The 26551-nt window shown below is 44.2% G+C and overlaps 1 protein-coding gene across 5 annotated transcripts in view; it reads left to right on the forward strand.

The window, feature by feature from the left end:
• Nucleotides 1-1029: 1029 nt before the first annotated feature.
• Nucleotides 1030-26551, forward strand: part of wdr41 (WD repeat domain 41) — a 107058-nt gene continuing 81536 nt past the window's right edge. For 3 of the 5 annotated variants that reach the window (XM_072516014.1, XM_072516015.1, XM_072516016.1), the window contains exons 1-2: nucleotides 14688-14709; nucleotides 15571-15686. In XM_072516014.1, coding sequence (XP_072372115.1) covers nucleotides 15677-15686 — 10 coding nt within the window. In that variant the 5' untranslated portion in view covers nucleotides 14688-14709; nucleotides 15571-15676. Of the gene's footprint in view, nucleotides 1263-14652; nucleotides 14710-15570; nucleotides 15687-26551 lie in introns of those variants that run through there. The other 2 variants (XM_072516018.1, XM_072516013.1) reach the window with 2 other exon arrangements.

Here is a 26551-nt window from a genome sequence, read left to right on the forward strand (position 1 = left end):
TCTGCGCAGACTCCGCTCTGCTTGGTCGTCTCTTCTTCGGATAGGGGCCGAGCTGACAGCGTTGGTGGTGCTTCACATCTCCCGGGTGTGAGGAGCCGTGATACTGCGGACCTCTTCCCCAGAATCTCCCCCTCACTCAGAACATCTCCACCCTCCCTCCCCACCCTCACTCAGAACCTCTCCCTCCTCCCCCCTCACTCAGAACCTTCCCACCCTCCCCCCTCACTCAGAACCTCCCCACTCACTCAGAACCTCTCCCCTTCCCCCTCACTCAGAGCCTTCCCACCCTCCCCTCACACTCAGTACCTCCCCACCCTCCCCTTCACTCAGAACCTCCCCACCCTCCCCCCTCACTCAGAACCTCCCCACCCTCCCCCCTCACTCAGAACCTCCCCACCCTCCCCCTCACTCAGAACCTCCCCACCCTCTCCCTCACTCAGAACCTCCCCACCCTCCCCCCTCACTCAGAACCTCCCCACCCTCCCCCTCACTCAGAACCTCCCCACCCTCCCCCCTCACTCAGAACCTCCCCACCCTCCCCCTCACTCAGAACCTCCCCACTCACTCAGAACCTCTCCCCCTTCCCCCTCACTCAGAACCTTCCCACCCTCCCCCCTCACTCAGAACCTCCCCACCCTCCCCCTCACTCAGAACCTCCCCACCCTCCCCCCTCACTCAGAACCTCCCCACCCTCCCCCCTCACTCAGAACCTCCCCACCCTCCCCCCTCACTCAGAACCTCCCCACCCTCCCCCTCACTCAGAACCTCCCCACCCTCCCCCCTCACTCAGAACCTCCCCACTCTCCCCCCTCACTCAGAACCTCCCCACCCTCCCCCCTCACTCAGAACCTCCCCACCCTCCCCCCTCACTCAGAACCTCCCCACCCTCCCCCCTCACTCAGAACCTCCCCACCCTCCCCCTCACTCAGAACCTCCCCACCCTCCCCCCTCACTCAGAACCTCCCCACCCTCCCCCCTCACTCAGAACCTCCCCACCCTCCCCCTCATTCAGAACCTCCCCACCCTCCCCCCTCACTCAGAACCTCCCCACCCTCCCCCCTCACTCAGAACCTCCCCACCCTCCCCCCTCACTCAGAACCTCCCCACTCACTCAGAACCTCTCCCCCTTCCCCCTCACTCAGAACCTTCCCACCCTCCCCCCTCACTCAGAACCTCCAACCCCCAACTAGGCTCTTTTGCAGTCTGACTGTCCCCACCCCCGCTGGCAGATCTCCCTTCCCCTCCAGCCTGGGACACGTCAGGTAAGTGTATCTGCAAGCAGTTACATCCCCTTTAAACTAGTCTGTAGCTCGCTTGGTGTACTTTTGAGAATTAACTAAGTGCACCTTTGTTAATACTTCCCCTTCTGCAGAGCTGAAATACATGTATAGACAAAGATCTAGAAATGGGATACTGCGATGCAATGCTGCCCAGGGAACTACGAAGTGGAATTATTGCTGGATCTAGAGGATCTAATTATTTAATAATTTATCATAGAATTACAATCGGTGTTCTATCAATTAATGAGATCTATATGATAGCTATATTTTGCAGTAAATTACAATCTAAGATTTTGTAGATAATAGGTAATTTACCTCCCTATAAAATGATGACATCCTCAGACGAAGCAGTTAATTTGTGACTAGCAGCTGTGTCTTCATTTATTTGTGTAGGAAGTTTCATTGTCAATTAAACAGAACCATGGCAGAACATCTTGGATCTGTGGAGTGTGCATCCTGTTACATGTGGGAATGTAAGGACACATCTCATGCCCTGGAAATCCACTTGTGCAGAAAGTATCGTCAACTGCAGCAGTTCACACTCTAGGTTTCAGAGCTTGAGCAGCAGTTGGCGTCACTGTGGCGCACTCCCCAGGCGGAGAGCTTTGTGGATAGCATGTTTACAGATGCAATCACTCTGCAGCTTAAGGATCCAAAGGCATTGAGGGAATATGTGTGACTACCAGGCTGGCGAGAAGGATGAGGTAGGTAGGGGTGGCCAGGTAGCACAGTGGTTAGCACTATTGCTTCACAGCACCAGGGACCCGTGTTCGATTCCCTTTTGGGTCACTGTCAGTGCGGAGTCTGCACCGTCTCCTGTCTCTGCGTGGGTTTCCTCCGGGTGCTCCGGTTTCCTCACACAAGTCCCGAAAGACGTGCTTGTTATGTGAATTGGACATTCTGAATTCTCCCTCTTTGTACCCAAACAGGCACCGGAGTGTGGAGACTGGGGGATTTTCACAGTAACCTCCTTGCAGTGTTAATGTAGGCCTACTTCTGACACTAATAAAGATTGTTATTATAAATGCAGGCATCCCCTGAGTGTATATCACTCTAACCAATATTCAATTCTGAGAGTGCTGGTTCGTCTGGGGAATGTTGCTAGATCCGAGTCCATGGCACCACTGCTAGCTCAGCTGGGTGGTGCACAAGGAAGATTGGAAAGTAAATAATGATTGGGAATTTGATGGTTAGGGAGCAGGTTAAATTGGGACAGTCTAGGGAGGTAGGAAGGAAACTATCAAGCAGGATCTCAAAGTAGTAATCTGAGTTACTCATTGTACCATGTCCAAGTGAGTATAGAAAAAGGAGGATTGAGCAGATGAATGCGTGGGTGGAGAGATGGTACAGGAAGGAGGGGATTCGATTCCTGAGACATTGGGGCAGGTCTCGGGAGATGGGATCTGTATAGCATGGACAAATTGCACCTAGATAGAGTTGGGGCCAATTTTCCAGTGGCTTCGGCAAACCGCGCTACAAGGAAGTGTTTAAACAAACGGGTATGGGAACCAGGAGTTAATATTGGAAAGGAACACTGAGGTGCACAAGAACTGGGCGAGACCGATAGTACAAGAGTAAGAAATAGTGAAGTATTAGGCATAGTAAGAAGGAATGTAATCCAATCTAAATGAGGGCTATTGTGCATGTATGAATGCGCGGAGTGTGGTGAATATGAGGAGTGAACTGTAGGTGCAGATAGCCATTTGGGAATATCATGTGACCATGACGGAGACCTGGTTCAAAGAAGGACAGGACTGTGCACTATATTCCTGGATATAAAGTGTTCAGGAAAAATAGGAAGGAATGAAAGGAGAAGGGATCGCAGTATTGATTAAGGAGAACACTGCAGTGTTGGAAAGAGAAGCTGTCCCAGAGGGGTGAAAGACTGAAGCTATTTGGTTAGAGTTAAGAAATAATAAACGTATCATTACTTTGCATGGTGTATTCTGTCGGCTAAAAACTAGCCAGAAAGGTGTAGATGAGCAAGTTTGCAAAGGTACTTCAGAAAAGTGTAATAATGAGAGTGGTTATAATGGGAGCTTTAATTATTCTAATATCAACTGGGTCAAAAAAGGGAAGAGAGGTGCAAGCGTTCCAACAAGAAAGGAGGTGCTGAACTTGTTTCTTGGCAATGAGGTGGACCATGTGGCTCAGGTATATGTAGGGGACAAGGATCATTATATCATAAAGTTTAGGCTGACTATGGAAAAGGACGAGGTGCAATCCAGGATAAGAATAATTAATTGAGGAGGGCAGACTGCAATGGGATAAGAAATGATCATGCCCAGGTAAATTTGAATCAAAGATTGGCAGTCAAAGCGATAATTTATGAGACATGTTATCCTTCCAGGACAATCTGATGTAGACTGGGCACTTTTGGGCCTGAAAATGGCATTCTTAGGCTCATTCATGCATCTGCACAAATTACAGCAAGCAATGATACAGCCATTATCCCACAGGCTAACTTTGAAGAGTTGTGTTTCGGCATCAAGCGTGCAAGGTGAGCAAATGGCTCGGGCCCTAATTATGAGGTTACTGGTAAGGCCAATTTTAAAGTTTGTGGAGCTGCTGGAATTGCAATGCCTATATTGACTAGTGACGTTAGGCATGAAGTAAGGATAAGCCCAGCAAGTAAAGGCCAGTTAGCTTAACCTCGGTGGTAAGGAAACCTTTTGTAAATGATGTAGGACAAAAATAACTATCACTTGGGTAAATGCAGGTTAATTTAAAAAAGGCAGTATAAATTTATTAAGAGAAAACCATGTTCAGTTAAATTGTTTTGAAATTTTTGATGAGATAACAGGGGGTCGATGAGGATAATGCTGTTGATGTGGTGTATGGGAGTTCAAAAGCCATTTGATAAAGTTGTACTTCAAATTTTTAAAAAATAAATTTAGAGTACCCAATTCTTTTTTTCCAATTAAGGGGTAATTTAGTGTGGCCAATCCACCTAACCTGCACATCCTTTTAGGTTGTGAGGGTGAGACCCACGCATACATGGGGTGAATGTGCAAACATCACACGGGCAGTGACCTGAGGCCGGGATTGAACCGGGTCCAAGGCGCCGTGAGGCAGCAGCGCTAACCCCGTACTTCAAATTTGTTACCAAGGTTAGAGAGCTCATGGAATAAAAGGGACAGTACTAACATGAATACGAAATTGACTGATTGACAGAAAAAAGTACTAGTAGTGAACATAACTTTTTGGACTGGAGGAAGGGTTTTCATTCATTCATGGAATGTGCAAATCACTGGTCAACAATTTGTTACTTATCCCTAATTGCCCTTGCACTATAACTATCTTAATGATCTAGACAGTGGTGTATAAGATATCATTTCAAAATTTGCTGATGATACAAAACTTGGATATGCTGTGAACTGTGAGGAAGATTGTATAAGACTTGAAAAGGACGTCGGTCATGGAATGAGTGGACAAGTGACATAAAATTTGATGCAGAGAAATCTGAAGTGATTCATTTTGGGCTATATAAAATAAAGGGCACAATTCTAACTGGGAGTTGGGGGACCTGGGATTATATATACACAAGTCATTGAAGGTAGCAGGGAAGGCGGTTAATAAAGCATATAGGGTTTTGGGGCTTTGTAACTGGGGACATAGAACACTAAAGCAAGGAAACAATCATAAGAAATAGGAACAGGAGGAGACCATATTGTCCATTGAACCTTCTCTGCTAGTATAATAATAGCTGATCTTGGGCTTCAACTCCACTTTCCTGCCTTCTCCCCACATCTCGTGATCCCCTGAGAGACCACACATCTGGATTGTTTTGATAAACTCATATGAAATGCTGTTTCAGCCTCAAGTGGAGTATTGTGTTCAGTTCATGCACCACATTTTAGGAAGGATGTGAAGGTATTACAATGCAGACAGGATTCAATAGGATGAAGAGCTTCAGTTAAGTAGATAGATCGGAGAAGCTGATGCTGTTCTGCTTGGAGAGTAAAAGGTTGAGAAGAGATCTGATAGAGGTATTCAAATTATGAGGGTCTAGGCGGAGTCATTGGGTTGGGGAGGGGGGGAGGGGAGGTGTGTGTGGAAGCTATTCCCACTGGTGAAGGAATCCAGAACCAGAGGACCCTGATTTAAGACCGGCCCAAAAGAAGCAATAGCGATGTTGTGCAATGAGTAGTTTTGGATCTGAAATCCACTGCTTGAGAATGTGATTAAGGTAATTACAATCATAGCTTTCAAAAGAGAAGTTATTTTAAGAGCAGAAAATTTCAGGCCTGCAGAACAGATGGGACAGTTAATGAATTGTTCTTATAGAGAGCCAGCTTAGACAGTATGGAGCAAATGGCCTCCTCCTGTGCAGTAACCATTCTATGATTCTATTGATTAAAATCATTTGGTGGGTATAAAAGTGTTTAAAAACTCAAGAGTAGACAGGAACAGACCCAGTACAACTCTAGATGTCGGGGACATCCTGAGGGGCAAAATAAATCGATCCTGTAGGAGGTAGAAAGCTACGGAATGAGCAATTCTGATTAACAAAATCTAATGCTACAAAAAAATCAAAGCTAACACTAAGGGAATGCTATAGACCTCAGGTCAGCATCAGAAAAACATTGATCAATAAAGTATGTGAACATAGGAAAATTATTTCAATGGGAAATTTCAATCAATCCAGTATACATATGGAAGACCCAAGTGGTTTACTGTTGGTGGACCTATAACATAATATTGATTTTAGTTAGGATGTATTTGTGTGGGGAGGGCATAACGCTCATTTTCCCTTGTGAATATTTGATCACCCAGTATGTTAAGAAAACCTCAAGAGGAAATGCTTACCATGACCTAGTAATTGTTTGTGATCTTAAATGGATTAACAAACAAATGAAAAGTGAAATGAAGAGGGAAAATGACTTGTACAAATGCTGCAGGGTGAAAAGTGATGGAAATCCCAAGGATGAAAATGCAGAAACATGTTAAAAGGGCAATCAAAGGGATATTTAAACATTTTCATTCACATCATCAAATCTCTTTGTGGCTTTGCCCCTCCTTTTCTCTGTAACTTCATGCCACTTTGCAATCCTCTGAGAAATGTGTCCCTCCAACTCCTGCCTCCTGCACCATCCTCCCTCCCTTGATACCACCATTTGCAGCTGTCTAGGCCCAAAGCTTTGATATTCTGTTAATAAACCTTGCTGTCTGTCCGTCTCTTATATTTTCTTCAATATCTTTCTTCAGAGGTTTTTTTCAAAGAAGTAGGTTTAGTCACCCTGCCCAATTTCTTGTTCTTCTACTAATTGTCACATTCTGACTGATGTTTCTGCAAAGGGATGTTTTCCTATGTTGTAGGTTTGATTTATTCATTCATGGGATGTGTCAAGATCAGTATTTATTGCCCATCCCTAATTACCTTCAAGGAGATTGTGGGAGCCACTGCCTTGAAGTGTTGCAGTCAGTGTGGTGTACATACACCACAGTGCTGTTACAGTGGGAGTTCACAATTTAGGCCCAAAGCTGATGGAAGAAGGATGATGTATTTCCAAGTAAAGGTGCTAAATAAACGCAAGGTCTTGTTGGTGAAATAGCTGAAGGTGAAGTTGAAAGAGATTAATCATGTCCAAAGATTGAGGAGCAACAATGAATCAGGTTAGCAGGATGCTTAAAAGATAACTGGAAACAGTAGAATACAAATTGGATAAAGTAATGATCAAACCTGTGCTCTGGTTGGATCATATGTTCAATACAACATCTTAAAAAATGACCGAGACTTTCATGTGTTGGAGACAGTGCTGAGAAGAGCTACTAGGCTGAGTCCCAGTGCCGGGGCTGCGTTATGATGAAAGGCTGGGGAATTGGGCATTTCAGAAAAAGGAAAGAAGATGTTTGAGAAGTGAGCTTAAAGAAGTAAACAAGATTGTTAAATGCACACAAGAAATAACTTAACGTGTTGTTCAAATAGGTGCAAGAGATTTGAAACCTGGTATCAGGGGATTCTTCCCACAAAGTGTTTAACCAGTGGAATAAATGTTCATACAGAGTAGTGGAGGCAAAAAAGCTGACAATTTAAAAACAAATAGTAGTGTTGGGAAGAGCTGGTGGTAGGATCGCTGTGTGTGAGAGGATTAAACTTGATCCTCAACCTTTCGGCCTTGCAGTCCTCTTTAATGACTTCAATGGAATAGAGCATAGCGTATTTTCTTTCTCCTGATTGTGATGTGTAGGAGAGATCAAAAGGTTCCACCAGCAAATGGGTCGGCATTATTATCATGTATGATTTTTTCCCAACTGTTCATCATAGCTACTGGGAAAATTATAGTGAATGTTGAATATGTAGGAGCGAATTGCAAAATATTGATTTTACTGCCCATTGCATCCTTCATATGCCCTGCAAGTAGACCAAAATATTCTTTGAAAAATTATCACATGAGGGATGAACTTGCTGTATGTAGGCCTATTTATGAAGTCAGACTGGTTCCAAGTGACCATTCCTGCTGACACACATCAGAAAGAATTGGCGGAACCCTGGAGTTGCATTTTTGTTTTGTTATCACAGCAATGGGTGAGTATTTTCTCAAACTGTGTGTTACTGCTAAATCAATTCAAAAATGTTTATTTCTTCAAATGCTGTCTTCAGCATTCAATACTTTTTAATCACCTTATAGAATCATATAATTTTGCAGCACAGGACGTTATTTGACACAAAACTTTTTTATTTTCTCTGGAAGAACTGTTTATTTTGGTTATTTCTCTGTAATCTCTCCTTTTCAAGTATTTATCTACTTTCCGCTTAAATCATAATGGTTTCTACTTCTAGCCTCTTACTGATGGAAGATTGTTAGGACATAGACATTTCTGGATTTAAAAAAATTATTTCCCTTCATTGTTCTGTTAATGGCCTTAAATGTATTTTTCTTTTCAGCTTGTTCAGTTCATTTGGATAATAGATTCTTCTGTTCAAATTTATGAAATAGTTTTAACAATTGTAGCACTTGCATCTGTGTAACATATATATAGATCATAGAATAGAATCCCGACAGTGCAGAAAGAGGCCATTTGGCCCATCGCGTCTGCACCAATCTTTGCTGTTGTTTATAGTCTATACCAGTGGCTGTGTTAAGCATACCACTGACTCTTGGAATATTTGCAAGGAACTATTGGCTTCAACTTCACCTAATGGTTCCATGTACCAGTATGTTGATCCTAGGTCTGTGATGCTGACTAAGTGACTACAATCGTAAGACTGGTCCTATCTCATTTCATTGGAGTGGATTTGTGAAGTACTGGCACAAAGTATTTTATTTTTGTGTCTTTAAAACCCAGCTTCACTTGTGGCAATTATTTGGAAAAAAAGTTGATCGTCCTCCTCTCTCTCACTCTCTCTTTCCTCCTCCTCCTCCTCCTCCTCTCTCTCCCCCCCCCCGGGGGATTACAAAGATTTCAAAGCAGAAGGCACAGGTAATTCCTTGCAAGAAATGTCAACTTGAATAGATGGAAGGGTACTTGTCTCCGAATTGGGTCATATGGTTTCAATCACAAAATCTAGGCTGACCTTTTAGTGCAGTACTAAGGGACTGTTGTGCTATTAAAGGTGCCTTATTTTTAGATGAGGTAGTAAACGGGCTCCATTTCCACTCTTTGGTGAATGTAAACAATCCTCCTTATTTGAAGAAATATAAGGAGTTGGTGTAACAACGCTTATCCCTCAACCAGTAACCTAGGAAAAAAAGCAGATTATCTGGCCATTCATCCCGTTTCTGGTTGTGGGACCTTGCATGACCACGTTTAAATTTATTAAGGAAGATTCAAGGGGCTATCCTGATGAAATTTGCCTTCTGTAAAGAAGGATTTATGTTTGGTTTGGGCAGTCCCTTTAGGGCACAAAATCTGACCTGTGTTCCCAGTTGCTTCCTGCGAAGAAATTTCTTTAAATTGGGTTGACCTGAGATTAATTAGACGAAAGGAACCTGTTCAGTTGCAATTGTTTTACAAATGATATTTGAATCAATCAGGTAGGTAGGTGAAAGTACTTCAAAAGCAAAATACTTCAAATGTTGGAAATCTGAAATAAAAATCGAAAATGCTGTGAACACTCAGCTGGTCAGGCAAGAACTGGGCAGAGAACAGCGTTAACTTTTCAGATTGACGACCTTGAGGCCTGTAGTGCTGAATTGGCTATGAACAGAACCTGGGGCCTTCGCTGTCCATACGTTTCAGCTGCTCACTCGATAAACCAGCTGAAATAATGGGAGAGCTCTGTGACCCTATTCAGTCTACTTTCAATTTGGACATCTAGTTCAGCTTACAGTCCTAACTGCACATTTTTCATAGCAAGGGTGTGAATCGGAACCTTATTTAGTTCAGTTTTATTTTTCAGCAGTTCAGTTGTAATGATACAGCAGATAGCAATTCCTTTCCTTTCCTTCCACAAGGGTCTCGAGAGGTTTAATGCATTCTTTTCAAGCAGGTAAGCCTGTTTTATCTGGCCTGCTGACCTATTGTTTGGCTCTGATGCTTTTGTGCTTTTCTGATGCCTGTTTGAACAAGAAATAAAAATGAAGTCTGGCGTTGTGCCTGGCTTGTGAGAACTTTCAGTGTGGATCTGGAACTGAGATAATTTTTTTGCTAGTTATTGATCCAGAACCAACAGGGATTGAAACTTCCAGGCCTGAGATTGCAAAATGGGCCCGTTATCTTTCAAAAAATAGAAGTCAATGTCGTAGGTTAGTATAGGGGGACACCAAGAGAACAAGCATTAATCGGTGTTAAAGTCTCAAATTCTTAGATCGCAAACAGACTGAGAGTTTTAAAGACTGTGCATTGCTGTTTAGTAAGAATGTAACTTTTGAATCAGCTATGTTCTGCTGTATTCAAATATTCTTAATGTTGAAATAAATGACTTAAGACTACTTAAGATGCACAGAGCATTGAACAATTATTTATCGAGCTTTTAGCTACACTTCAAACGTATCTGAATTCCAATGCAGAATCATGGCATAACTAGATTTCTCATTTGGCAGGAGAACGTTGAACAGTAGTATATCCATTCCTGATTATCCTTTTTTGAGTTGGAAATTCAGTAACTTGAATTATGCAATGTAAATAATTTAGCAAAGTGAGGGTTGAGTGTTTGGATCAGATCATTTAGTTTAAACAGATTTGAATTGCAGGAGGTAGATTGTTGACTTGTCGGTTTCATTGGCGACTCAGTTGGTAGCAGTCTTGCCTCCGAATTGGAAGCTTCAGTATACAAGTCCTGCTGCAAGACTTGAGCACAAAGCTTATACTCCAATGCAGAACTGACGAACTGCTGCAATCTCGGAGGTGCAGCCTTTCAGTTGAGATGGTAAACCAAGGCCCTTTCAAGTGAAGTGGAGAAGAACTGTAGCACTATTTTGAAGAAGAGCAGGAGGTTGTACCCAGTTTCCTCGACCATATTTATACCTCAATTAACATCACAACAACCAATTATCTGCTCATCACTCTACTGTTTGTGGGACCTTGGTGTGTGGGAGGCGGTGGCATTGTCGCTGGGCTAGTAATTCAGAGACCCAGGGTAATGCTCTGGGAACCAGGTTAGAATCCTGCCATGCAGATGGTGAAATTTGAATTCAATAAAAATCTGGAATTAAAAGTCTAATGAAACCATTGTCAATTGTAGTAAAAACCTATCTGGTTCACTAATGTCCTTTAGGGAAGTAAATCTGCCGTCCTTTCTGTTCTGGCCTACATGTGACTCCAGACCCACAGTAATGTGGTTGACTCTTAAAATATCACTCAGTTCGAGGGTAATTAGGGGCGGGCAACAAATGCTGGCCTTGCCTGCGACGCTCACATCTCATGAAAGAATAAAAAAAAGTCTGCCATCTTTCCTACACTGCAACAGTGATACATGCAAATAATTTAATATTTATGCTGATACGGCTAAGAAGCTTTGAAATATTTGGTTTGAAGAATTTTGATATCTTGTTAAAAATAACTTGAAATGCCCCTTTTTAAAGGTGGCTGTTTTACTTTAACCTTATGTCTAGGCTGAGAGTTCTGGGATTACTGAAGAACCTCAAAGCTAGGAGTTGAGCTTTTAGCTAAAAATGCAGTGATTCACACAATGTAAATTAGTGCATTATTAGTGAACACTTTTTAATATTTAAAATAGGTAAGAAAGTATGAAAAGAATATATACACGGGTATTGCATTCAGATGTGAACTGGACAAGTACTTGGGTATCATCACATGGTAGATGATACCAAATTAGGGAGGATAGTCGATGCTGAGGAAGACGTTAATAGACTTGCAAAATAGACAAATAATTGGCAATTAAGTTCAACATGATTAAATAGTTACATTTTAGTAGGCAGAATAGAGAGGTCACTTACTACTTGGTAGATGGAAGTCTAATGCACTGTAAATTCTATATGATTCTAATGGTACAGAGGAACAAGAAGATCTCTGACTGCAAATACATCAATCACTAAAAGTTGTTCCACATTTCATCAAAAAAGTAAACCAAACACTCGGCTATATTTCTGTAGGTGAATAGCATTGAAAGTAGGGAAGTTATGCTAAATCTGTTGAAACTTGGTAAGCTGCATCAGCCATGATTGAATGGCGGAGTGGACTCGATGGGCCGAATGGCCTTGCTTCCGCTCCTATGTCTTATGGTCTTATGCACTTATGGGGAAGAGCATAACTAGAGATTATCGATAAAAGATGATCACCAAGAAATCCAGTACAGAATTCAGAAGAAACCTCTTTACCCAAAGTGTGAAGCTGATGTCCGTAGGGATTGGTTGAAATAAATGGTATCGATGCATTTGAGAGACAAGTGAAAAGATGGTTACTTTAGTAGGTTTGGCTAAGAACGGATGGGAGGAGGCTCAAGTGAAGCATGAAAACGGGCATGAGCAGAGATTGACCATATGTACCATGTTGATAAAGTGGAACATTTCGGCTGAAATTCTGCACAACTATTAGTACTATTAATATTCCGCCCCGTACCTATTTGGAATCTTTACAATTTATTGTGTCAACACATTCCTTGTGCATTACTAATCTGTTATGCATCTAGGTAGCATCTCAATAGGTTTCCCCTATTATAAAGCTGCCGACCACACTGTCAAGGCTGCAGCTGTCTAATTTTGCGATTAACTGGACCCTATACTCTAGCAAGATTGATGCACTGAGGATAATTTTCTTTGATTTGACTTATGGTCGGCACGATCACAAAATATCTACTAATAATAAGAATGTATCAAGTTGTTGTCCAAACCTTTTGCCTTGCTGTGAAGATTCCTCATGAATCGTTCTATATTATCCCTTTTATCCTCTTATGTATTTCATAAAGTCCATATTGTCTACATCACCAAGATTGCTACTTCCCCCTCTAGCCTGTCAAATAACTTCCTTTGCGCGTTTGGGACTGAAACCCTCATCCATGCCTTTGATGCCTCCTGATCTGTTTATTCCAGTGCTTTCCTGGTTAACCTCTGACCTTCCAGCTTCTAAACTTAAGCTCATTCAAAATTCTGCTATCCCTTTTCTAACTTTGAGCCTCTCACTCCTGTGCTTGCTGACCTACATTGGTTTCTGGTCAACTCTTTCCTTTAGGATGTTCCTTAAAATTGACCTCTTTGACCAAACGTTTGGTCCCCTGTTCTAATATATTCTAATGTATGATTTTTGTCTGATAATGCTCCTGTTGGGATGTTGTACAATGTTAGGTTTCTGCATGTTCCAGTGCTTGATGACTCCCTTAGAATACAGTTGGCTCTTAATCCTAACCTAGTGGGTTCTGATGGAAATTGTACGGATTGACCATTCTTTTAATAGAAATTATTCTAATTAATCATATAAAAGAGGACTATCAGGAGCTGGTAATTAATGCATTGGTGCTATCTATTCTGCGCAACAAGGTTTGACACATGTTTGAGCCTGAGATGAGCAGGCCTGAGATGAGCAGTACATTTCTAGTCATATCTGTAGCATTGGCTGCAGATGGTAAATAAATATTGGAGGTGAATTGACAATGTTCCTATTTCTACACCCCGCCCTACCAAATCCAAGACCAGTATTTCTTATGCAGAACCTTGCCTACTGAGTACACGTAAGCACACATTTTGCAGCCATGAGTACAATGGCTAAAAGCTTTTGCCAATTAAAATTACTGAATGAAAAATCATGTGGAGCTTGCCCACAATTACTGGGTTACGGGGATAGGGTGGAGGCGTGGACTTAAGTGGGGTGCTCTTTCCAAGGGCCAGTGCAGACTCGATGAGCTGAACGACCTCCTTCTGCACTGTAATTTCTATGAATTGCATTTTTCTTTGTGGCATCAATGCTGGAATATTCATTCAAATAGTGAGCTCTAGGGTGCCTCACTGCAGAGAATGAAAATCTGTTAAGTCATCTCCAGTTGCCATTTCCACACCTGGGGCGAAATTCTCCGACCCCCCGCCGGGTCGGAGAATCGCCGGGGGCTGGCGTGAATCCCCCCCCCGCCGGTTGCCAAAGTCTCCCGCACCGGATATTCGGCGGGGGCGGGAATCGCGCCGCGCTGGTTGGCGAGCCCCCCCGTGCGATTCTCTGGCCCGGGTGGGCCGAAGTCCCACCGCTAAAATGCCTGTCCCGCCGGCGTAAATTAAACCACCTACCTTACCGGCGGGAAAGGTGGCGCGGGCGGGCTCCAGGGTCCTGGGGGGGTTGCGGGGGGGTGCCCCCACGGTGGCCTGGCCCGCGATCGGGGCCCACCGATCCGCGGGCGGGCCTGTGCCATGGGGGCACTCTTTCCCTTCCGCCTCCGCCACGGTCTGCACCATGGCAGAGGCAGAAGAGACTCCCTCCACTGCGCATGCGTGGGAATGCTGTCAGCGTCCGCTGACGCTCCCGCGCATACTCCGCCCGGAGATGTCATTTCCGCGCCAGCTGGCGAGGCACCAAAGGCCTTTTCCGCCAGCTGCGGGGCGGAAATTCGTCTGCCGCCGACCTAGCCCCTCAAGGTTGGGGCTCGGCCTCCAAAGATGCGATGCCCGTCTGATTTGCGCCGTTTTGGGCGCCAGTCGGCGGACATCGCGCCGTTTCCGGAGAATTTCGCCCCTTGTTTCTGCAAAAATGTTTCCTTTGAACGGGAACTTTCTTGACTTGGTGATCTTTCAAGCCACAGTCAAGCATTGAATTGAATTGACAATTTATGCCTTTTTGGAGGCACTAGTTACAACATAATTCAGAAATTTGCTACTGAGCTTCAATCTGGTTTCTTTTTTGTTGAATTTGCTAATTATCAAATTTTATGATTGCGCAATCTCCCTTCCCACTGTATTGACATATTTTGGATGAATTAAAGGTTATGGATGATTACTGTCACCAGTTCATAATAGCATTAAGATGCTTTGTATCCCTTTTCTTCCAGTGCTGAGAGATGCTGAGGTGGTTGTTGGGAGGCAGAGACGTGCAGGAGCCAGTGGAGGTGTTGTATAAATCTCTTATTCTGTGGCAGATCACTTTGTATACTTTGTGCATCTACCAAGTAGCGAACATTTTACAATTTTCTCAAATAATTTGCAGGAATATTTGCAGAAACTCCCCATTCTAGTTTTACCTTTTGCATTATTAAGTATATTGTGAATGGAACATGGGGTTCCCAAACTGTGGGCCATAACTCTCAGTGGGGTTGTCTGACGAGCAGTTGGGGGGGGTCACAAGCTCTGAGGCAGCAATGGCGGCTAAGGAGCAGGGACTTACTTAGTTTTGACTGTGCTGAAATTGGCTGTGAGGCCTCTTTTTAAATACATAAGACACTTTTACCTATGGCCGTGGCCTAATCCAATGTGCAGAGACACGAACAGAACTTGCAAAATGGTAGATGCCTTAGTTGTTTTTTTTTGTTGTGCCTGTATCCCTGCCGTTTGAACCTCCATCCCAACAATGTTCACTCTGGGATCGAACCACGTGTGTGGGAATAAAGTGGGTTTGCATTAGAAAAGGTTTTGGAAACACTGGGTGAGAAAAGTTTTTGACAAATGATTTTCCAAATACTTTCCTAGTTGAAATTTTATTTTCATCAAGGTACCTTTACATTTACTTTTCCTACATTTCTGTGTTGAAGATGTCTGGTATTGGAATTCCTCCAAATGACTCCGCATAATAATGTCATTATTACATAGTATTCGACTTTATCTTTTCCATCTTTCTTAATAATAATGTTTGCACTTTGAAGTTTCCAAATTCAGTTCAGTTGCTACGGTGCTCAGCAGTCATCCTCTTGCCATCATCCCTTGCCACTTTTGGTAATGGTTTTGGAACTAATAATTTTGCTTCTATATTTTAGAAGTCTCTGGTTCTATGCATAGGAGATGAACAACCGCAGAATCCCTACACAGAACTACGGGTACTAAAAGGCCACAGTGACATTGTTCGATTCATAGCGTGGATTGATGATCTCAGGTTAGCTTTAAAAAAAGGTTTACGCAAAGTCTGAAAATTTCATAATTCCGATATTACGGAATCTTTCCAATTCTCTTTGAAGACGTACAGCATTTCTAATTGAAAAATTGATAAATTGTGCATGCGGTAGAAACATAAAAAATAGGAACAGGAGTAGGTTGTTCGGCCCTTCGAGCCTGTACCGCCATTCAATATGATCTTGGCTGATCCTCCATCTCAATGCCATACTCTCACGCTCTTCCCATACCCCTTGATGCCTTTAGAGTCTAGAAATCTATCTACTTTAAATATATTAAGTGACTTGGCCTCCATAGCTTTCTGATGTAGAGAATTAGGCGGGAAGGATTTGGGAAAACCCCAAGGTGTTCTACATTTATGTGAGAAATAAGAGGATGATCAGAGTGAGAGTATGGCCGTTCAGGGATAGTGGAGGGAACTTGTGCCTAGAGTCTGAAGAGATGGGGGGGGAGGCCCCAAATGAATACGTTGCTTCAGTATTCACTGGAGAAAGGGACCTTGTTGCCCATGAGAACAGTGTGAACCAGGTTAATAGACTTGAACAGGTTGACATTAAGAAGGAGGATGTGCTGGAAATTTTGAAAAGCATCAGGATAGATAGGTCCCCTGGGCCTGACGGGATATACCCAAGGTTACTACGGGAAGCGAGGGAGGAGATTGTTGCGCCATTGGCGATGATCTTTGCGTCCTCACTCTCCAGTGGAGTAGTACTGGATGATTGGAGGGAGGCGAATGTTGTTCCCCTATTCAAGAAAGGGAACAGGGAAATCCCTGGGAATTACAGACCCATCAGTCTTGCGTCTGTGGTGAGCAAAATATTGGAAAGGATTCTGAGAGATAGGATTTATGATTATTTAGAAAAACATAGTTTGATTAAAGATAGCCAGCATGGCTTTGTGAGGGGCAGGTCATGCCTCACAAGCGACATTGAATTCTTTGAGGATGTGACGAGACACATTGATGAAGGTCGGGCAGTGGATGTGGTGTATATGGATTTCAGTAAGGCATTTGAAGGTTCCCCATGGTAGGCGCATTCAGAAAGTTAGGGGGTCATGGGATACAGGGAAATTTGGCTGTCTGGATACAGAATTGGCTGGCCGAAAGAAGACAGCAAGTGGTAGTGGATGGAAAGTATTCCGCCTGGAGGTCGGTGACCAGTGGTGTCCCACAAGGATCTGTTCAGGGACCTCTGCTCTTTGTGGTTTTTATAAATGACTTGGATGAGGAAGTGGAAGGGTGGGTTAGTAAGTTTGCCGATGACACAAAGGGTTGGTGGAGTTGTAGATATTGTTGAGGGTTGTTGCAGGTTACAACAGGACATTGACAGGATGCAGAGTTGGGCTGAGAAGTGGCTGATGGAGTTGAACCTTGATAAATATGAAGTGATTCATTTTGGAAGATCGAATTTGAATGCTGAATACAGGATTAAAGGCAGGATTCTTGGAAGTGTGGAAGTACAGAGGGATTCCTCAAAGTTGCCACCCAGGTTGATAGGGTTGTTAAGCAGGCATATGGTGTGTTGGCTTTCATTAACAGGGGGATTGAGTTTAAGAGCCGCGAGGTTTTGCTGCAACTTTATAAAACTCTGGTTAGACCACACTTGGAATATTGTGTCCAGTTCTGGTTGCCTCATTATAGGAAGGATGTGGATGCTTTGGAGAGGGTACAGAGGAGATTTACCACAATGCTGCCTGGACTGGAGGGCATGTCTTATGAAGAAAGGTTGAGGGAGCCAGGGCTTTTCTCAGTGGAGCAAAGAACAAAGAAAATTACAGCACAGGAACAGGCCCTTTGGCTCTCCCAGCCTGCGCCGATCCAGATCCTTTATCTAAACCTGTCGCCTATTTTCCAAGGATCTACTTCCCTCTGTTCCCGCCCGTTCATATATCTGTCTAGATGCATCTTGAATAATGCTATCGTGCCCGCCTCTACCACCTCCGCTATCAAAGCGTTCCAGGCACCCACCACCATCTGCGTAAAAGACTTTCCACGCACATCTCCCTTAAACTTTCCCCCTCTCACCTTGAAATTGTGACCCCTTGTAATTGACACCCCCACTCTTGGAAAAAGCTTGTTGCTATCCACCCTGTCCATACCTCTCATAATGTTGTAGACCTCAATCAGGTCCCCCCTCAACCTCCGTCTTTCCAACGAAAACAATCCTAATCTACTCAACCTTTCTTCATAGCTAGCACCCTCCATACCAGGCAACATCCTGGTGAACCTCCTCTGCACCCTCTCTAAAGCATCCACATCCTTCTGGTAATGTGGTGACCAGAACTGCACGCAGTATTCCAAATGTAGCCTAACCAAAGTCCTATACAACTGTAACATGACCTGCCGACTCAATACCCCGCCCGATGAAGGCAAACATGCTGTATGCCTTCTTGACCACTCTATCGACCTGCATTGCCACCTTTAGGGTACAATGGACCTGAACTCCCACATCTCTCTGTACATCAATTTTCCCCAGGACTCTTCCATTGACCGTATTGTCCGCTCTTGAATTTGATCTTCCAAAATGCATCACCTCGCATTTGCCTGGATTGAACTCCATCTGCCATTTCTCTGCCCAACTCTCCAATCTATCTATATTTTGCTGTATTCTCGCTATCTGCAACTCCACAAATCTTTAGTATGATCTGGAAACTTGCTAATCAGACCACCTATACCTTCGTCCAGATCATTTATATATATCCCAAACAACAGTGGTCCGAGCACGGATCCCTGTGGAACACCACTATTCACCGTACTCCATTTTGAGACACTCCCTTCCACCACTACTCTCTGTCTCCTGTTGCCCAGCCAGTTCTTTATCCATCTAGCTAGTACACCCTGAACCCCATACGACTTCACTTTTTCCATCAACCTGCCATGGGAAACTTTATCAAACGGCTTACTGAAGTCCATGTATATGACATCTACAGCCCTTCTCTCATCAATTAACTTTGTCACTTCCTCAAAGAATTCTATTAGGTTTGTAAGACACGACCTTCCCTGCACAAAACCATGCTGCCTATTACTGATAAGTCTATTTTCTTCCAAATGTGAATAGATCCTATCCCTCAGTATCTTCTCCAAAGTTTGCCTACCACTGACGTCAAGCTCACAGGTCTATAATTCCCTGGATTATCCCTGCTACCCTTCTTAAACAAAGGGACAACATTAGCAATTCTCCAGTCCTCCGGGACCTCACCCGTGCTCAAGGATGCTGCAAGGATATCTGTTGAGGCCCCAGCTATTTCGTCCCTCGCTTCCCTCAGTAACCTGGGATAGATCCCATCCAGACCTGGGGACTTGTCCACCTTAATGCCTTTTAGAATACCCAAAACTTCCCCCTTCCTTATGCCGACTTGACCTAGAGTATTTAAACATCCATCCCTAGCCTCAACATCCGTCATATCCCTCTCCTTGGTGAATACCGATGCAAAGTACTCATTAAGAATCTCACCCATTTCCTCTGACTCCACGCATAAATTCCCTCTTTTGTCTTTGAGTGGGCCAATCCTTTCTCTAGTTACCCTCTTGCTCCTTATATACGAATAAAAGGCTTTGGGATTTTCCTTAACCCCTGTTAGCCAAAGATATTTCATGACCCCTTTTAGTCCTCTTTATTGCGCGTTTGAGATTTGTCCTACTTTCCCGATATTCCTCCAAATTTTCATCAGTTTTAAGTCGCCTAGATCTTATGTATGCTTCCTTTTTCATCTTAGCTAGTCTCACAATTCCACCCGTCATCCATGGTTCCCTAATCTTGCCATTTCTATCCCTCATTTTCACAGGGACATGTCTGTCCTGCACTCTAATCAACCTTTCCTTAAAAGACTCCCACATTTCAAATGTGGATTTACCCTTAAACAGCTGCTCCAATCCACATTCCCTAGCTCCTGCTGAATTTTGTTATACTTGACCTTTCCCCAATTTAGCACTCAGAAGTGGAAGGCAGAGAGGTGACTTGATAGAGGTGTACAAGGTGATGAGAGGCATGGATAGAGTGGATAGCCAGAGACTTTTCCCCAGGGTGGAAATGGCTGTCACGAGGGGACATAATTTTAAGGTGATTGGAGGAAGGTATAGGGGAGATGTCAGAGGTAGGTTCTTTACACAGAGAGTGGTGGGTGTGTGGAATGCACTGCCAGCAGAGGTGGTGGAGTCAGTCATTAGGGACATTTAAGCAACTCTTAAACAGGCACATGGACAGCAGTAAATTGAAGGCGTGTAGGTTAGGTTGATCTTAGATTAGGATAAATGGTCAGCACAACATCATGGGCTGAAGGGCCTGTACTGTTCCAAGTTCTACGTTCTAATGATCTGGAGAAAGGAACTGAAGGCGCGGTTGCCAAGTTTGCAGATGATACAAAGATCTGTAGAAGGGCAGGTAGTATTGAGGAAGCAGGCAGGCTTCAGAAGGACTTGGACAGGCTAGGAGAGTGGGCAACGAAGTGGCAGATGGAATACAATGTGGAAAAGTGTGAGGTTATGCAGTTTGGAAGGCACATGGACAGCAGTAAATTGAAGGAGTGTAGGTTAGGTTGATCTTAGATTAGGATAAATGGTCGGCACAACATCGTGGGCTGAAGGGCCTGTTCTGTGTTGTACTGTTCTATGTTCCATGCTCTATGTTCTAATTCCAGAAGTTCACTACTCTCAAGTGAAGATGTTTCTCCTTATTTCAGTCTAAATGGCTTACACTGTGTCCTGAGACTGTAATCCCTTTGTTCTTGAACACCCCCAGCCAGAGGAAACGTTATTGCTGAATCTAGTCTGGCTAGCCCTGTCAGAATTTTATTCATTTTAATGAGATTCCCCTCTCATTCTTCAAAACTCCAGTGAATATAGGCCTAGTTGACTCAATCTCCTCATATGATAATCCTTTGCTGCACTGCCTATGTGGCAAGTGTCTCCTTTCTTAGGTAAGGAGACCAAAACTGCACACAATACTCCCAAGTGCAGTCTCATTAAGGCCCTGTACAGCTGCAGTCGGACATCCTTGCTCATAGAACAAAGAACAAAGAAAAGTACAGCACAGGAACAGGCCCTTCGGCCCTCCAAGCCCGTGCCGACCATGCTGCCCAACTAAACTACAATCTTCTACATTTCCTGGGTTTGTATCCCTCTATTCCCATCCTATTCATGTATTTGTCAAGCTGCCCCTTAAATGCCACTATCGTCCCTGGTTCCACCACCACCTCCGGCAGCGAGTTCCAGGCACCCACGACCCTGTATTCAAGTATTCATGTATTCAAGTTCTCTTGCAGTGAAAGCCAACATACCATTTGCCATCTTAACTGCTTACTGCAGCTGCAAGCTTGCTTTCAGTGATTGATGTACAAAGACACCCAGGTCCCTTTGTACACCAAAATTGTACACCAATCTAATACCATTTGAATAATACTCTGTTATTCTGTTTTTCCTACCAAAGTGGATAACTCCACACTTATCCACATTATACTGCATCTGTCATGTATTTGCCTACTCACTAAACTTGTCTAAATCAACTTTAAGCCTCTTAACATCCTCCTCACCACTCTCATTCCTAACAAGTTTTATGTTGTCAGCACACTTGGAAATATTACATTTGTTTCTCTTGTCCAAATCATCTAGTGTATATTGTGAATAGCTTGAGCCCAAACACTGACCCCTGAGGGACTCCACCCGTCACCGTCTGCCTGCTCTGGATAAAGACCCATCTGTTCCTTGTTCCTACTCTTTGTTTCTTGTCTGTTAACTAATTCTCAATCCATGCCAATATATTAACCTCCAATCCCATGTGCTTTAATTCTGCACACTAACCACTTATGTGAGACTTTATCAAAAGCTTTCTGCAAATCCACTGGTTCTCCATTATCTATTCTGCGAGTTACGTGCTCAAAAAAAACTACAACAGATTTGTCAAACATCATTGCCCTTTCAATAATCCATGTTGACTTTGTCTATTGTCTAATCGTGTTGGTATTTTCTAGTATCACATTCTTTATAATAGATTCTAGCACTTTCCTACTACTGATGTTAAGCTAATTGGTCTGTGATTCCCTGTTTTCTCCCTCCATTTTTAAATAGTGGGGTTACATTTGGCATCCAATCTGCTGAAACTGTTCATGAATCTACAGAATTTTGGAAGATGACAACCAACGCATTCACTATTTCCATGGCCACCTCCTGCAAATGTAATCCCTGGGGATTTATCGGCTCTCAATCCCATAAATTTCTCCAGCACTTTTGTTTTTTCAGTAATACTTTCTCACTTGACCCTTCGTTCCTTAGCATTTCTGGGATGTTATTTGTGTCTTCCTCAGTGAAGGCAAAACTAAAGTAGTTCTTTAATTGCCCTGCCATTTCCTTGTTCTCTATTATAAATTTGCCAATTTCGGATTGTAAGGCAGAATTGTCTATATTAGAACAGAGAACGGTACAGCACAGAACAGGTCCTTTGGCCCTCGATGTTGTGCCGAGCATTGTCCGAAACCAAGATCAAGCTATCCCACTCCCTGTCATTCTGGTGTGCTCCATGTGCCTATCCAATAACCACTTGAAAGTTCCTAAAGTGTCCGACTCCACTATCACAGCAGGCAGTCCATTCCACACCCTAACCACTCTCTGAGTAAAGAACCTACCTCGGACATCCCTCCTATATCTCCCACCCTGAATATTATAGTTATGCCCCCTTGTAACAGCTACATCCACCCGAGGAAATAGTCTCTGAACGTCCACTCTTATCTATCCCCCTCATTATCTTATAAAGCTGTTTAGTACAGGGTTAAATCGTTGGCTTTGAAAGCAGACCGCGGCAGGCCAGCAGCACGGTTCGATTCCCGTAACAGCCTCCCCGAACAGGCACCGGAATGTGGCGACTATGGGCTTTTCACAGTAACTTCATTTGAAGCCTACGTGGGAGATATAGGAGGGATGTCCGAGGTAGGTTCTTTACTCAGAGAGTGGTTAGGGTGTGGAATGGACTGCCTGCTGTGATAGTGGAGTCGGACACTTTAGGAACTTGCAAGTGGTTATTGGATAGGCACATGGAGCACACCAGAATGACAGGGAGTGGGATAGCTTGATCTTGGTTTCGGACAATGCTCGGCACAACATCGAGAGCCAAAGGACCTGTTCTGTGCTGTACCATTCTATATAGACAATTCTGCCTTACAATCCGAAATGGGCAAATTTATAATAGAGAACAAGGAAATGGCAGGGCAATTAAAGACGATAAGCGATTTTCATTTCATTTCAACAGGCCTCCACCTCATCCACTGTTCCACCAATCTTGGTGTCATCAGCAAATTTACTGACCCACCCTTCAGCCCCCTCCTCCAAGTCATTGATAAAAATCACAAATAGCAGAGGACCCAGCACTGATCCCTGTGGTACACCGCTGGTAACTGGTCTCCAGTCTGGAAATTTTCCATCCACCACCACCCTCTGTCTTCTATGTGATAGCCAGTTACTTATCCAATTGGCCAAATTTCCCTCTATCCCACACCTCCTTACTTTCTTCATGAGCCGACCATGGGGAACCTTATCAAACGGCGTACTAAAATCCATGTATACAACATCAACTGCTCTACCTTCGTCTACACACTTAGTTACCTCCTCAAAGAATTCAATCAAATTTGTGAGGCAAGACCTACCCTTCACGAATCCGTGTTGACTATCCCGGATGAAGCTGCATCTTTCCAAATGGTCATAAATCCTATCCTTCAGGACCTTTTCCATTATCTTCCCGATCACCGAAGTAAGACTAATTCCTATAATTACCAGGGTCATTCCTATTCCCTTTCTTGAACAGAGGAACAACATTCGCCACTCTCCAGTCTTCTGGCACTATCCCCGTGGACAGCGAGGACCTTTTCTTTTATTAATCCTTTTCTTTTTATATTCTTATAGAAGCTCTTCCAGTCTGCTTTTATGTTCCTTGCAAGTTTGTTCTTGTACTCTATTTTTTCCCTCTTAATCAATCTCTTGGTCGTCCTTTGCTGTATTCAAAACTGCCCCGAATCCTCAGGCTTGCTAGTTTTTCTGGCAGCTTTATATGACTTCTCTTTGGAAAGAATCCTATTAATTTATTTTGTTAGCCATGGCTGACGTGTATTTAGATCAGAAAGGGATCTATAACTGTTGTAATACATTGCATTTACATCTTGTTTTGATGCTTTTCTCAATGAAAACCTAATGCCTAGAAATGTTCTTTTCCCGATTTTAAAACGTAGCATTTGTTTAATATTATCTGACCTCGTTATGGAGGGGTTGGGGAGAGAAAATGTATTGGTTTTAAGTGATAGAAGATGTGAAGGTATGGCTCAGATGGTACAAATTATAAATATTACCACCTTAATCATATCATAGAATTTACAGTGCAGAAGGAGGCCATTTGGTCCATCGAGTCTGCACGACCCTTGGAAAGAGCACCCTACCCAAGGTCCACACCTCCACCCTATCCCCATAACCCAGTAACCCCACCCAACACTTAAGGGCAATTTTGGACACGAAGGGCAATTTATCATGGCCAATCCACCTAACCTGCACATCTTTGGACTGTGGGAGGAAACCGGAGCACCCGGAGGAAACCCACGCACACACGGGGAGAATGTGCAGACTCCGCACAGACAGTGACCCAAGTCGGGAATCGAACCTGGGACCCTGGAGCTGTGAAGCAATTGTGCTATCCACAATGCTACCGTGCTGCACTAAAAAGACTAGTAAATGATACTTCAGGCTATTAAGATTTACCCTGTCAGCCAATCGCCTAGTTTGAAGAATGTCAGTGCTGGAGCATAGAATATTTCCCATTTACAACCACAGGAAACATTTTAAAAAAAAATATGTTTTATTGAAATTTTTTTCCCAAACAACAATTTTTCCCCTCTTACAAAGCAAACGCAACAATAATACAGAAATTTTTAACAATATACAAGTAACAAAACCCCTTTATCTTTGACCTAAACTAAACTAAACCCCCCCCCCCCCCTTCCCCCTGGGTTGCTGCTGCTGGTCATCTGTCTTCCCTCTAATGTTCCCCTAGGTAGTCGAGAAATGGCTGCCACCGCCTGGTGAACCCTTAAGCCGATCCTCTCAGGGCAAACTTTATCTGCTCCAGTTTAATGAACCCCGCCATATCATTTACCCAGGCCTCCAGTCCGGGGGGTTTCGCCTCCTTCCACATGAGTAGGATCCTGCGCTGGGCTACTAGGGACGCAAAGGCCACAACGTCGGCCTCTTTCGCCTCCTGCACTCCCGGCTCTTCCGCAACTCCAAATAGAGCTAACCCCCAGCCTGGTTTGACCCGGGCCTTCACCGCCCGTGAAATCACTCCCGTCACTCCCTTCCAATACCCTTCCAGTGCCGGGCACGCCCAAAACATATGTGCGTGGTTTGTCGGGCTCCCGCCACACCTCCCACATTTGTCCTCCACTCCAAAGAACCTGCTCAATCTTGCTCCCGTTATGTGTGCTCTATGTAGCACCTTAAATTGAATCGGGCTAAGCCTGGCGCATGAGGAAGAGGAATTTACCCTGCTTAGGGCATCAGCCCACATACCCTCCTCTATCTCCTCCCCTAGTTCTTCTTCCCACTTTCCTTTTAGTTCGCCCACCGACTCCTCCCCCTCTTCCCTCATCTCTCGGTAAATCTCTGACACCTTGCCCTCTCCGACCCACACCCCTGAAAGCACCCTGTCCTGTATCCCCTGTGTCGGGAGCAATGGAAATTCCCTCACCTGCTGTCTAGTAAACTCCCTCACCTGCATATATCTCAAGAAATTTCCCCGGGGCAACTTATACTTTTCCTCCAATGCTCCCAAGCATGCAAAAGTCCCATCTATAAATAAATCTCCCACCCTCCTAATTCCCAACTGGTACCAGCTCTGAAATCCTCCATCCATTCTTCCTGGGGCGAACCTATGGTTGTTCCTGATTGGGGACCCCACCAGGGCTCCCCGCACCCCTCTCTGTCGCCTCCACTGTCCCCAGATATTCAATGTTGCCGCCACCACCGGGTTCGTGGTAAACTTTTTAGGTGAGATCGGTAGCGGCGCCGTCACCAGCGCCTCTAAACTCGTCCCTTTACAGGACTTTCTCTCCAGTCTTTTCCACGCTGCTCCCTCACCCTCCATCATCCATTTACGTATCATTGCCACATTGGCGGCCCAATAGTAATCGCCCAAGATCGGTAGTGCCAATCCTCCTCTGTCCCTACTACGCTGAAGGAACCCCCTCCTTACTCTCGGAACTTTCCCTGCCCACACGAAGCTCGTGATGCTCCTCTCTATTTTATTAAAAAAGGTCTTAGTGATTCGTATAGGGAGACATTGAAATACAAATAAGAACCTCGGGAGGACCATCATCTTAATTGCTTGCACCCTGCCCGCCAGCGATAGAGGCTGCATGTCCCACCTCTTGAAGTCCTCCTCCATTTGTTCTACCAACCGTGTCAGATTAAGTCTGTGCAAGGTTCCCCAGCTCCTAGCGATCTGAATCCCCAGGTATCGGAAGTTTCTTTCCACTTTCCTTAGAGGCAAGCCTTCTATCTCTCTACTCTGGTCCCCTGGATGTATCACAAATAATTCACTCTTCCCCATGTTTAGCCTATACCCCGAGAAATCCCCGAACCCCCTCAAAATTCGCATAACTTCTATCATCCCCCCCCCGCTGGGTCCGACACGTATAACAATAGGTCATCCGCGTATAACGAGACTCGGTGTTCTTCTCCCCCTCTAAACACCCCTCTCCATTTTCTGGAGTCTCTCAACGCCATGGCCAGAGGTTCAATTGCCAATGCGAACAACAATGGAGACAGCGGGCATCCCTGTCTTGTTCCCCTATATAGTCGGAAATACTCCGATCTATGTCGAC

Source organism: Scyliorhinus torazame, chromosome 9 (genome assembly GCF_047496885.1).
Source record: "Scyliorhinus torazame isolate Kashiwa2021f chromosome 9, sScyTor2.1, whole genome shotgun sequence".
Classification (NCBI taxonomy): Eukaryota; Metazoa; Chordata; class Chondrichthyes; order Carcharhiniformes; family Scyliorhinidae; genus Scyliorhinus; species Scyliorhinus torazame.